General features: G+C 40.8%; 1 protein-coding gene across 1 annotated transcript in view; it reads right to left on the bottom strand.

Annotated features, from left to right (window-relative positions):
- The window catches only part of EYA4 (EYA transcriptional coactivator and phosphatase 4), a 3,122,134-nt gene that overhangs the window by 1,610,046 nt on the left and 1,497,028 nt on the right, over positions 1–15,060 (bottom strand). Inside the window, exon 4 of the mRNA XM_044077094.1 lies at positions 7,150–7,271. Coding sequence (XP_043933029.1) covers positions 7,150–7,271 — 122 coding nt within the window. The remainder of the gene's footprint in view (positions 1–7,149; positions 7,272–15,060) is intronic.

Genomic DNA, 15,060 nt, shown 5'->3' with positions numbered 1-15,060 from the left:
TTAGTCAGTTAGTTCGTTCAAGTTTAATGTTACTGTTCTCCATCCTGATGTGTTTGTGTGTAATCAACTACTTAAATGAATACCCAGCCTCATCATCTTATTGCATGTACACAAGACAAGTGAAAGGATCCTCACTGGCCTCCAACACGGTTGTGGCAGAGAAATCTGACAACACAGCCGGGCGAGCCTCTGGGCTTCATAATGACCTCAGGAGAAACACCTGGCAGAGGCTGAACAGCAGAAGATTCCAGTTGTACCTTTTTACCTTCTTCTTTCTTAATGGCTGACCTTCAGGGAGAGAGATTCCTTCCACTGTATCTTTAGCAAGTAGCATAAGATGCTAGTTATCATGATAAAAAGGAAAGGGAAGAATGTCTACTGTGAAGGGTTTTCAGGACAAACACCTGACAAATAGAACAAGACGTATTGTCATGAGAAGCACCTAGGTAAAAGAGATACTTATTGTGGCAGTCTCTATGGGGAATCTGTCTCTGTCTCCCACACTGGCATTTACCCTTCCTGGATGACATTAACCCCAAAGAACACAAAAACAAGAAAAAAATAAAATCCCCAATGGGGCACTTATCTTGCAAGTACAGTAAACAGGTGTAGTTAATCAATGGAGAATGAAAATGTGTTCAACTGACAGAAAACAGATGCAGGTAAACAGACCGATGGTGTAAAAGATACACTTGGACTGGTGGCAAAGAAGTTTGGTTTTTGGTAGGCCTATATGTCACCTTTAAGCCCTATGTTACGCAGGGAGCATTTGGTGACATTTGGCATGTCTTTAAAATAACAGGAGTGTAATAGACTAGCCGGACATCAAGTTTCCATGGCAGGGGAACCCGTATGTTTTCAATACTGCAGCAGTAAATGTAAGGACATCTGCTGCTGTGTGTGTGGGTATGTGTGAAAATGTTTATTTGAAAGGCAGTTACCACGATAAAGTGGCACTGGAAGACACTGTTTCACAGAGAGAGAGAGAGATCAGTGAGAAAAGGGCCTAAGTTATGCTTGGCCAAGGACTCAGCTCTGTAAGCGGCCTGTATGCAATCCAGTTTGGGTGTGGATGTTAGAAGCCCATAACCAGGACAGCAGAGAATACTCCCTTTATGGTCTTGTAGTCTGGTTGCATTTTGTGAATTAATTATTGAAGTAGACTTGTATACACTTGACTATAGACTTCCTATTATTTTGTTATTGGTTGGCAGGATTCAAACCCCATCTCTGCCAGCTAGTGGGCAGTAGCTTGCCATCTATAGGTCACAATGGTGGCAGTAGATTTGTTCTCCCATCACAGTGGTGGCAGCGATGCTACTCACTCTGTCACATCCCAAGTAGACTTCAGAAGATTTTTCCTTAGGTAGACAGTAAACACAGAAGATATGATAGAGAAGATAGAGGTAACTGACAACTTTTTTTGGGGGAATATAATGAGTATGCAGATTTTACAAAATCCTTACAGAGCACTTTAACCCAAATGCTAGGGTAATCTTCTTCTTCTTTCGGCTTTTCCCGGTTAGAGGTCGCCACAGCAGATCATCTGTCAAATGCTAGGGTAATAGATGGTAAAAACTAAGGAAAATGATTGATGTGATCTTGGATACAGGACATAAACTGCTTAGAAATAGTAATGTCTTCTAGGTTTTATACTATTGGTAGATGTATTACAAGTGATCGATGAATGACATTGTCAAAAGTCACATGGTGAAGGCCACATGATCAACAATGCAGTTTGCTGATCAATGTAAACAATGTAAAAGCAATGTTTTTGCAGGGGACAAGCCACCCTGCACCCCCTCATGTGGGGGAGGGGTCTGTGTGCCTCACACCCCCTGTGAATTATATATACCAACTCCCACGATCAGACTACAGTGGGGAAAAGGATACATTCCCATATCTAACTGTACTGTGTTCTCATTCAAAATGGTCAAAAACTACATGGTTAATCATGTGGTCTCAACCATGTGGATTTTGACAATAATGTTTGTCAACCAAGTGACATAGACACTTACTGCTCACTTAAGTTATTATTAATCACAATCTATATCAAACATAATGGAAGTTTTAAATATTGTAAAGGAGATAAACAAACTGGAGGTGGGATCTTTAGAACTGAGAAGGAACACATTTTATACAAATAAATTGACCTTTTGGGAAAAATTGCATGTAGAATAATGTTCAAGAGGAGGAGGGAAGTTTAAGGGAAGGCAGGAACTGAGCAATTTAAGTAATGTCAGAGTGAATGAAAACTGTTAAAAAGAAGACATATATGCATACTGCTTAAAAGAAAACTACAGTTGTGAAATTTGCACTTACCATAACAGTAAATGTTCAAATTCCTCATTGCTGCAATAGCCTTTGGCTATTTGGGTTGCATCCTGCCTAGGATACAACAACTGGTTTGTTTGTTTGTGTCTTTCAGCTTTTCCCGGTTAGGGGTCGCCACAGCGGAACTCCGGTCCACTAATGATTGGCAATAGATTTTTTACGTGCCGAGTTTGCCAGCCCTGACGCACAACCTTCAACGAAGGTACGCCCATTCACGCATGTTTTCACACAGAAGACGCTCTAGCTGAGAATCGTAAGGCACAACATCTTGCTGTGAGGTGGCAATGCTACCGCAGCACCACCACCGCAGTTACAACAACTGGTAAAGTCTTCAAAAATCTCTGTCTCTGTATCATACCTACATCTGACTGCTGATTGGCTAGCTCCTTGAAGGGAAATCAGCAGTATGAATGCTGAATGTCTAGCCTCTTGATGGGAAATCAGCATTCAGAGTGTAGACAACTTAAGGACTTTCTTACCCAAACAAAAAGAGAAAGCTTAGTCACCCTGGAACAACAATTTATAAACACAAAACCCATAACATATAGGTGGATGCAAATGCATCAAGAAAGGCCTCCAAAACTGGAGGGACAGGAGCTGACATGGAAGCCCGTATCTCCAATAAATTGTACACCTCTTCTGCACATCAAAAACTTGTCTTGATTCCCATTCAAAATGCTGCATCATTTTTTTGATAGTTTCCCAAAGGAGATTTCCTCAAAAGGAGAGTCAGGGGATAACATGTCTTCATCCCCTGGAGCCATTTTCCCTAGAGAATGAATCTGAGATGAATACATTAGAGACTATTCATCTGAATCAGATTCTTACTCTTCCACAGAATAAGATTCATGTTGTCTCTTCTAAGGAGGAGGTGGAAGAAAGAAGGAAAGAAAGAAAGAAAGAAAGGAGGTCTGCAAAAACGCCCCTTGTATAAGCCCTATAGAAATTCTATCCATTCCTTTTCTTGCAACATCTAGGGAAGAGAAGCATGCTTTGTCTTTTGTTTCTTCTTCTTAGGAGTGATGACTGCTTTTGCAAAGAGTGGAGATCTGAGCCCTGGCATACCTCAATCATGGTTACAGAAATCACTTCTATAACCAGGATTTGAAGTATGTTCTTTGGTCCCTCAGAAACAATAAGCCTATAGTGTGGTTGCATTTTGGTCCCTCAGAAATAATAAGCCTGCAGTCTAACTGCATTATTCTGATAAATCATATTAGACATGCAGGAATCTGATGCCATACTGGCCTCTGGCACTGTCAAGACAGTACAAGTCTGAGAAGTGAATGGGTGTACCATGGGGTCCTACAATACACAATGGTTGAGTCCGACTGGGTAGACAATGGTTCAGGTCTAGACCTTTTGCATTTCTTTTTAAGAGAGAGCAGGATGTTGCATGCAAAGGGTTTTGCCATTTTGGATTGGATAGGACACTTCAGGTGCTGATTCTCTATTTCATGAAAAAAAGACACATAAGTAGGGTATTCGGAATGCATGACTGACAAGTATGACAATTCTTATAGTCACATTCTGCCCCAAGACAAAACAAGTACTCACAGTAGAGGTCCTTATAAAAGATCTACCTACCACAATTACACTTCCTTCTCTTAGCTGACATCTAACATATTTAAACATCAAAATGCAAGACAAAAAAAAAGAAGGTTCCCAACTGAGCACTTATCTGAATAAAGTAAGGAAGAGGTAATACCAACAACCACGCAAAGGAACAGACCAAGACTTGCATTCAGACTGGCAGTGAGACAGTCTGAGGATCTCACACATCCACTTATGTACTCTTACTCCTGTAGGCTTAGATCATATGTCAGACATATGACCATAAGAAAGTTTTTTTTTTTACTTTGGTATCCTGTCAGAACGTCAGGTTACCTCAGCAAGATAATCCTGTACTACTGGAATACTGCAACAATGATCTAAGGAAGGTCATCAAGAAAACATAGAGAAATAAACAATCGACTGGAATTGTCTAAACTGATGCATGTTGTCCTTTTCAAGTCCCATACCAGGACTTCCTCAGCTGTATAGCTTTCCTAAAGGACTTAATACTGATAAGATAATGCCAGAGTTGCAAAAGCATGACTAGAGTATATAGAATCTATTTTCCCGGTCATTCAGATTCTGAAAGAAATGATGGAGATAGAGGGCTAGATTCAAGGTATGCTTTGAAAATAGGAGGACACATGGAGGATTTTTTTCTACAGATAACCCCCTATGCATGGAAAAGCAAGGGAACCCACCATGAACAGTTACAACTCAGATACTCTCTTACAGCTGCCAGAGCAATAAACCAGTTAGTCTACCAAAGAAATGAACGCCAAAGACCCAGAATAGCTGGTTAGAATATAGAAACAACTTTCACAGCAAAAACGTAAAAGTCCCAGTTAAGTGTCACAAAAACAGGTGACTTAAAATATCAACAGAAAAACCTTTGTAGAACAGCGTGAATAAAGTCTAAAATGAAGAGGAGGATCTGCTGGCAGACATGCTAAAATGGCTGATAAATACCCCACTGCCAAAGATGTAAACAGGCCACAGGGTAGTAACTCACACAAATGTTTGAGAAGTAGAGGTAATAATCCCAGATAGGGTCCTAGTTATACGTGAGGCACCAACAAGAAAATCTTCTCCACTGGTTAACAAAAGATTTCCAAGTAGTAGGATTTCTTGCCTCCTTTAAAACCTGCTGTACATCCTTATGAAAAAGGTGTCTAGAAGATATTAGAATTCAATCATCCAGGCTGGGTAAATCCAATCTGTGAGGAAACTTATGGTAATTGCGCCTGGCCATTTCCATAAGAAGGAAGAACCAAAGTTTCCTGGGCCAGAAGGGGGTTACCACAATAATTTTTGGAGAGACCTTCTGAATCTTTAGAATAACCCTGGATATCATTGGAAAGAGTGGAAATTCATACAGGAACATTCCGTACCACAGGAATTAAAATGCACATTTTCCACACCTACTTGCAAGAAGTCCTACTGTAGAATATACTTAGTTGTCTGTTTTGAAAGGAGTTGAACAATAGAGTATATCAGGGTTCTAGAGTTCACCTCAATCTATCTGAGGTGGTCCCCACAACTAGAAACATTCATGGAAGACTCCTTCATTTAATTTCCATTAGTAAGAGTGTGTCATGGTCTTGCTCAGCTTATCTGTCACTACATTTTGCTCCGATGTGTAAGATGCTTGGAGGTTTATACAGTGGTGTAGAGATTACTGCCAAGCCATCACATCTAGCCTGCACAGCAGGCAAGACTTGACACCTCCTGTTTGTTTAAGTATCACATTACTGTGTTATTATCTGTAATCACCTGTAATGGTCCCAGGGAAAACAGGTCATGAAGATACTCTATAGCATGAATCACAGCTAACATCTCTTTGACATTTAGGTACTTTGGTCTGTCAGAAATGTCCTACAAGCTTTGCACCTTTCTGCATTATGACACTAATATATGAAAATCTAAGGTGTTTCCCTACACCTGATGTTCTCTACTACAAATGAAATAGGGAAGAGCCAGACTGACAACAGTATAGTAGCTTGGTACACAAACTGGAAGGTCTCACTAAACTCCTGCATGAACCTATGCTAATTTATCTTTGTGACTTTCAATAACATTGTATTATTCAAAGCAAAATATCAAAAAGGACAAACAAAAATAGATATTTTTTACGTTTTTCATTAAGATACATTTCTAATAAACTGTACAAGTTAACACTAATTGTCTTTCGGCTTTTCCGTGTTAGGGGTCGCCACAGCGGAACTCCGGTCCGCTAATGATTGGCAGTAGATTTTTACGTGCTGGCTTGCCGGGCCTAACGCACAACCTTCAACGAAGGAACGCCCATTCACGCATGTCGCCACACAGAAGACGCTCTGAGAATCGAACGGGCAACGTCTAACTGTGAGACGACAACACTACCGCAGCACCACTGTTTAACTAAAATTCTAGTAGTAATGAAAGAAGTTCAAACATAACAAATGAACATTTATAATGATAAGACTAAATCCTGAATACGTTTTAGTCGGCTAACCACACTTCTAGGTGGGTCTATGCTTTTTTTTAAACTTTCTGTGACCTACATTTGTCTAAAAATATCAGTATTTAATGGGAGATACCAACACATCTGTCTGACTCTAGTACTGATTTCTTACCAGGGCTTGAAACATGCAATTTTAGTCACAACAATTTAGAATGCCCTCTTTCCTCGAGAGGGTGTGTGTGTGTGTGTGTGTGTGTGTGTGTGTGTGTGTGTGTGTGTATGTATGTGTATATGTGTGTGTGTGTGTGTGTGTGTGTGTGTGTGTGTGCGTGCAAGTATGCATTCCATTTGCAGCTAGGGCACCTTCTACTGGAGACTGATGGGGGGAGGTTTCCAGATCTGTGTGCAATGTTTCTTAAGCTAGCAGCTAAAGGAGTACTGGAGCACACACACACAGAAGTACACACATTGGACATTGGTGAGTCACTGTGCACTGAGTCCTCCTGGGATACAGCAGTTGTCTCCTTTCCAAATTTTGTGGTTTTCACCTCCTACGATTTACTTATGTAAGACATGAAGTACACTACTAACTACTGCAAGTATAAACATCTTTCTGAAATGCACGAATGATCTGCAATCAAGTAGTGCATGTAATTTTGTGTTTAACTGTGTCCTTCATGCCTAACCTTTGTTAGTATACTTCCCAAGTCCCACTAACACACTATTTTACAATACAGAGCTAATAAAAACTGAATGAAACATTGAGCACTGTACACAGTATAACATTCTGTGGCTACAATGCAGACACCTTCACTTACCCCCAGTTCCATTTGAAGTGATGGAGTTGCTACTGAGGTTAGATTTGTCCAATTTGGAACCACCAGGAGTATCACTGCCAATACGGTTGTGAGGACTTGCTAGGTCCTGCATTTCCATAGACCTGTCAAAAACAAGCAGAATTTAAACTAGTTAGTTTGTAGGGAAAACAAATCAGCCATCAGTTACACTACCATCAGAATGGATAATTAGTTCTTTAAAAAATAGCTTGCTTATTCAATAATTATTGCTAAACAGTCTGTGTACCCAAATCATAATTATGGACACACTTGTGCTTACAACATGCATACATAACACACCATACTGGATGGCAGTTCATTTATAACTCAGCAGTTCATCAGAAAATAATACACCTTTGTGCACACTGCTAACATTGAACACAGAAGTAACACAGCTTGAGTTTTCCCAATAAGATTTAAAGTTGTATACCATAGTTTGGCTGCAGGCCTATATTTATTACTGTCATTTATCATAATGTTTATTCTGAATTCCCCAATTTTCTTTCTTGTTTTCTCACAAAACAGTAAAGAAAGGCTTATTTTATGTCCATTTTGCTTTCAAGCTGTTTGGATGAAGTTCAGGACAAAATTTGCCATCCCACCACATAAACAAGTTCACTCAATTGTAAGACACTTGAAGGTCGGATAAAGGCTGTAAAGATGCATGATGTAATGGTATTACTTAGGCAGAAAAGAACACGATTAGGATGCAGATTTAAGACATATGTTTCTTTAAAGAGAAACATGCTTTCAGTTTCACCCACATTGTGTTCGGTATATACTGAACACTTTTGAATGCATTCTTCTCTGACAGTGAACTCAGACAAGTCAACACTACCTTAATAAATGAGGTGATACTAAACAAAAGGCATTCTAAGGTTTTTGTTATTAAGAGTGTCTTGCCCTTAAAAAAAAAAATAAAAAAATAAAAGAAACATTGTGACATTTCGGCAGCACTCAGAATGGTGTACTTAACATTATTTTGAACAGTGCATATAGTTCACTTGCTTTAAGTGTATCAAGTGCTCTCAAAATGTCCACTGAAAGGTCTTTGAAAGTTAGTAAATATTTCATTTCAGTGCTAGGACATTAACAGATGGGTCTGAAAGTGAATGGTAGAATGTTTTGTAAGGTTATATTTAACTGTTGTTCTCATGAAGGTATTTTAAATGGTGCTGACTACCTTAATACTGTATCTGTTGAACATGAACTTGATTCTGTTTTTGGAAAAAAGAGGATTTCAGTACTTTATTTCAAGCACTAGATTAATAATGAAAATAAAGCACAAAGTGCATATTCACTGCCTATTTGCAAAATCTGACTTTTTTACCAGTTTGTTTTTTTCTTCCAGAGAACATGCATAATAATCTCATGAACATCTCTGAACAGCACATGCCTGACAATCTGTGGATTCCTTTAACTGCATGTCTCACCACAGTTCATTGCTGTTGAAACATTAACTGCAACACTTTTAAAGTACTGAAATTGTCTCCCTGAAAACAGTCCAAAAGAGAAAATATTCTGTGTTCAAATAACACATTTTTAGAGTAGGCTGCATATTACAATGGGCATGTAATAATTATACTCTATAAAATAAAACTCTTACAACAAGGTTAATTAAAAACAGCCAGGTATGGAGCATGAGTACCAGCTTTGTCCCGGCCAAGTGGTGGACAGCCACTGTCACCCCTTTACACAAAGGGGTCCACTGATCTGGGAAATTATAGACCTATCAGCCTAACTAGCCTGATCTGCAAGGCCATAGAATGGATTATCATGGACCTCATAAAGAGGGACACTGGCAACCGTCAAACACTTGACCCCACACAGCTTGGCTTTGTTAAGGGGAGGTCATGTCTGTTAAATCTGGTCAACTTCTTTGAGACAGTCACCAAAGCCATGGATGAGGAAAAGATGGCGCACACCATCTACCTTAACCTGGCCAAAGCCTTTGACACCAATCCCACTCAGGCATAATAGATGAACTGTGTTAACTAGGCATCAATCCATATGTTACCAGATGGGTAGCAAACTGTCTCACAGATAGAACCCACCTGATCAAAATAGGGAAGTCACCTCAAGCAGTAGACCCATAATGAGTGGCATACCCCAGGGATTTGTCTTGGGGCCTCTGTTATTTGGGATATACTTCTCTGAGGTGCTGGCCAAAACCAGTGGGCTATGGCTGACCAAATTTGCAGATGACTGCAATCTGGGCATGGTCATCAATTCCCTAAGTGATGTGGAGATCCTCAAAGAGGGTCTCACGCAAATAAATGCCTGGTGGCAGAAACATGGCCTCAAGATAAATGCAAAAAAATGCATCATCATCCCCTTTGGGAAGAGTGACATCCCCACATATTATCACATTAATAGCAACATTCTTAGAATGCAATCAGTTGTGAGGGATTTGGGCACCAAGGTTGACAGGAACCTAACTTTTGACCACCATGTTGCTTCCATTGTATGGAAAGCTTTCTACATGGCCCACCTCATAAGTAAGGGTATTTCATCCAGGGACAAGGAGGTCATAATGTCAATGTATTCTTCCCTTATAAGGCCAAATAATGAGTACAATGCCCCCTAGGGCATGTACCTCCCAAAGCACATGCAGCAGCTGGAGAGACCACAGAGGTTCCTCACCAGGAGAATTCAGAGCCTCAAACATCTACCCAACGCATACTGGTTAAACGTCCTGTCCCTCTACTCAGTTTTATACAGACTCCTCAGTGGTAACCTCTGTCTAGCATACAAAGCAATCTCAGATCCCACCTTGATGGGACTGCTGCATATCCAAAAGTCAAGCTCCACTCAAGTAACCTGCACGCCTGTCCTCAACCTGGTCTGTGACATCAATAGGACTTGTTGACGGGACAGATTTGTCTCCCAGAGACTCCCTCATCTGTGGAATAGACACCCTCTCCACATCAAGGAAAGTACCTCATTATCCCTTTTTAAGCGCAACCCAGATAACTGGATGGAAAACAGAAAATACATCCTTGGGATTCCACCTGTGTCCTTGCTGGACAGGGTCTTTGGGTGCTGACTTGTCTAAACATGGGCTAAACTCATGGCTAGGCTTATTAGGGCCTCAGGGCCAACAGCCTATTAACTTCATATGATCATATGATTATATGCCTCAACTAAGAAACTGCTAATATTCTGTGTTGCTGCAAAATACATGTATACCAACTTTGAATGTCTTGTGCAAACTGATGCTGTCTCAATATTTTTATCTAGGCTTGCATTACTGCAGACAGGTAGAGCTGCAGACTGGACCCATAAATGTAACATTCATACTTCTCAACCTGGAAACATCAAAAATCTGGACAAAGGCCCATGAAAAATAGGTACAAATCTGTATGCTGATTAACATAACATTTGGATACATAATTATAAAACCCCACCCACTCCAGTGGAACTATGGGATACCAAATTTCAAACGCAAACTGAAGAACAGACAACCAAAATATGGCCCCAGAGTCCCCCTGCAGCCATTCCAATGTCCCATTACTTGGTTGTTTCGTCCGATTTACAATAAACACTGTAATGTGCATACTGCTTTACTTCTACAATGATTATTTGGATTTCATTTAAAACGTTTACTTTACATTTTATAGCACTGGGGATGCACAAGCCAGTGCATTTCTTTGTGCCGATCCCAAGCCCGGAGAAATGGGGAGGGTTGCATCAGGAAGGGCATCCGGCGTGAAACTTCACCAAATAACTTCATGCGGACACCAGTAAATATTTCCATACCAGATCGGTCGAGGCCCGGGTTAACAACGATTGCCACCAGTACTGTTAGCCAACAGGCTGCTGGCAGAAATTGGGCTACTGTTGGCTGAAGGAGGAGAAGAGGCAAAAGGCATGGCCAAAGGCAGGAAGAGAAGAGAAAGGCTAGGACTGTGGTAGTGAGGGTCGGAACTTTGAATGTTGGCAGTATGACTGGTATAGGGAGAGAGCTAGCTTATATGATCACAGAAGGAAGGTTGGTATATTGTGTGTGCAAGAGACCAGATGGAAGGGGAGTAAGGCTATATGTATCAGAGGCGGGTTCAAATTGTTTTATCATGGTGTGGATGGGAGGAGAAATGGCGTAGGAGTTATCCTGAAGGAACAGTATGCTAAGAGTGTTTTGGAGGTAAAAGAGTGTCAGATAGAGTTATGTTTATGAAGCTGGAAATTGATGTTGTAATGATGAATGTTGTTAGTGCATATGCTCCACAAGTTGGGTGTGCGGTGAATGAGAAAGAAAAATTTTGAAGTGAATTGGATGAAGTGGTGATGACTGTACACAAGGGTGAGAGAGTGGTGATTGCAGCAGATTTCAATGGGCATGTTGGTGAAGGGAACAGAGGGGATGAGGAAGTGATGGGTAGGTATGGTGTTAAACAAAGGAATGCAGAAGGTCAGATGGTAGTGGATTTTGCGAAAAAGATGGATATGGCTGTGGTGAATACATATTTTAACAAGAGGGAGGGGCATAGGCCGACATGCAAGAGTGGAGGAAGATGCACACAGGTGGGTTATATCTTATGTAGGAGGGCCAGTTTGAAGAAGATTGGAGACTGTAAAGTGGTGACTGGGGAAAGTGTAGTTAGGCAGCATAGGATGGTGGTTTGTAGGATGACATTGGTAATCAAGAAGAGGAAGAGGAGTGTGAGGGTAGCACCAAGGATCAAATGGTGGAAATTGAAAAAGGGTAATTGTGAGGTGGAGTTCAGGGATGAGTTAAGACAGGCACTGGGTGGCAGTGAAGAGTTACCAAATAGCAGAGCTAGTAAGGGAGGCAGCTAGAAAGGTGCTTGGTATGACATCTGGACAGAGGAAGGATGACAAGGAGACATGGTGGTGGAATGAGGAAGTACAGGACAGCATACAGAGAAAGAGGTTGGCAAAGAAGAAGTGGTATTGTCAGAGAGATGAAGAAATTAGACAGGAGTATAAGGAGATGAGGTACATGGCAAAGAGAGAGGTGGCGAAGGCTAAGGATAAGGCATATGAAGAGTTGTATGAAAGGTTGGACACTAAGGAGGGGGAAACGGACCTGTACCAATTGGCTAGACAGAGGGACCGAGCTATGAAAGATGTGCAGCACGTAAAGGTGATAAAAGATAATGAGGGAAACATACTCACAAGCGAGGAGAGTGTGTTGAGGAGATGGAAAGAATACTTTGAGGGGTTGATGAATGAAGAGAATGAGAGGGAGAGAAGGTTGGATGATGTGGTGATAGTGAATCATGAAGTCCAATGGATTAGCAAGGAGGAAGTAAGGATAGCTATGAAGAAGATGAAGAATGGAAAGGCTGTTGGCCCAGATGACATACCTGTGGAAGCATGGAGGTGTTTAGGTGAAATGGCTGTGGAGGTTTTAACCAGATTGTTTAATGAAATCTTAGAAAGTGAGAGGATGCCTGAGGAATGGAGAAAAAGTGTTTTGGTACCGATTTTTAAGAATAAGGGTGATGTGCAGAGCTGTAGTAACTACAGAGGGATTAAAGTGATCAGTCACAGCATGAAGGTATGGGAAAGAGTAGTGGAAGCTAGGTTAAGAAGGGACGTGAAGATTAGTGATCAGCAGTATGGTTTCATGCCGGGAAAGAGCACTACAGATGCAATGTTTGCTCTGACAGCATTGATGGAGAAGTACAGAGAAGGTCAGAAGGAGTTGCATTGTGTTTTTGTAGACTTAGAGAAAGCATATGACAGGGTGCCTAGAGAGGAGTTGTGGTATTGTATGAGGAAGTCAAGAGTGTCAGAGAAGTATGTAAGAGTGGTACAGGATATGTATGAGGGTAGTGTGACAGCGGTGAGGTCTGTGGTGGGAGTGACAGATGCATTTAAGGTGGAGGTGGGGTTACATCAAGGATCAGCTCTGAGCCCTTTCTTATTTGCAATGGTGATGGACAGGTTGACAGACAAGATCAGACAGGAGTCCCCTTGGACTATGATGTTTGCAGATGACATTGTGATCTGTAGTGAGAGTAGGGAACCGGTGGAGGAGACCCTGGAGAGATGGAGATATGTTCTAGAGAAAAGAGGAATGAAGGTCAGCAGGACTAAGACAGAATATATGTGTGTGAATGAGATGGAGAATAGCGGAATGGTGAGGATGCAAGGAGTAGAGTTAGCAAAGGTGGATGGATTTAAATACTTGGGATCAATAGTTCACAGTAAAGGTGAGTGTGGAAAGAGGTGAAGAAGAAAGTACAGGCAGGATGGGGTGGGTGGAGAAGAGTGTCAGGAGTGATTTGTGACGGACGACTATCAGTAAGAGTGAAAGGGAAGGTCTACGAGAGGGTAGTGAGAACAGCTATGTTATATGGGTTGGAGACAGTAGCACTGACAAAAAGGCAGGCATTTGTGCTGAATGTGGCAGAGTTAAAGATGTTAAGATTTGTAATAGGTGTGACGAGGATGAACAGGATTAGGAATAAGTATATTAGAAGGTCAGCACAGTTTGGAAGGTTTGGAGACAAAGCCAGAGGCAAATGATTACGTTTGTTTGGACATGTGTTGAGGAGGGATGCTGAGTATATTGGGAAAAAGATGCTAAGGATGAAGCTACCAGGTAACAGGAAAACAGGAAGGCCTACGATAAGGTTTATGGATGTGGTGAGAGAGGACATGCAGGTGGTTGGTGTGACAGAGCAAGATGCAGAGGACAGGAAGAAATGGAAACAGATGATCCGTTGTGGCGACCCCTAACGGGAACAGCCGAAAGATGATGATGATTTTACATTTTACAGTACAAACACTAATAGACATCTGCAAAGCAAAGCAATACAGTCTCATAATGAAAATAGATTTAGCATTAAAACTTCTCTGCCACTGAATCTCACATTCATTGAAACCCGCATTCAAAGAAATTGCATCTGGCCAGTGGTGGATAAAGATTAACTTTGGGCTATTTTCAAATCATATGCCCCTTGCACATGAAACATACATGTGTTCTTTGATCCTCCTTCCTGACTGTATTAAATTATGTTTCTTGTATAATACAGCACACTTGTTAGAGCACATTTTAAAATTATTGTTTTGAACATTTTTCCAGTAAGCAATGAAACAAAATGCATGAAGCAATAGTGACAAAACTGCCCAGTTCAGAACACTTCCATCATAAAAGTCTACTCAAACTTCTACAGTTCACCAGTATCAGTAAATATGCACAATCTCTGCAGAAGTAAAAGTCATCTAAATAATTCCACATTAAGGAGATCTGTAACTAATGAAGAGGTTGCTACTAGCAAACACATTTATATTTCAATATTTCGTCTACAAGTAAAGTGCCTGTTGCCCTTGAAGAATAAATTGCCTATGTTACATAAAAAATGATAGCTAGTAATATTTCAATACGAAATGGATGGCAAACTGATAAGCTCATAGTTACTAGGTATCTCTGCCAAAGGTGGATGTTCTCCCCTTTAAAAGTACAACACAGTACAGTATCAGCAATCCATCTACATACTGTGGGATGAGAACCCACAGCCTTCTGCAGCAAAAGCAAGTATACTACATGTTGTGCTACTAACAATGTAAGCAGACTTTGCATAAGCAGTGCTAAACTTCTCTTTCCCTGAAGAACTGTGCAGCACAATAAATCAGGAAAAAGCCAAAATTTATTGGGGGGGGGGTGACAAAGGCCCAAAACTGGGGACACATTTTAAACATTGCTTGTATAATCTTTGAAAGTTGCTAGAATAAAATGCTGTGCTACCATGCAGACTGAAACTTAAATGTCTATCATTATTTAGTGAATTCATTTCTCACTGATTCGCCAGAAAACCACAAATTTTACTTTTTGTTTACTGGGAAAGCCCAACTTGGAATGAAGACAATTTTCAGCAGAGGTCCAGGGAGAAAAGCTTCAGACACATATCTTTGTATAAT

The sequence above is a fragment of the Protopterus annectens genome, chromosome 1.part1 (assembly GCF_019279795.1).
Source record: "Protopterus annectens isolate FY-2018-M chromosome 1.part1, PAN1.0, whole genome shotgun sequence".
NCBI lineage: Eukaryota > Metazoa > Chordata > Ceratodontiformes > Protopteridae > Protopterus > Protopterus annectens.
This window is presented reverse-complemented; position numbering and strand designations above follow the sequence as displayed.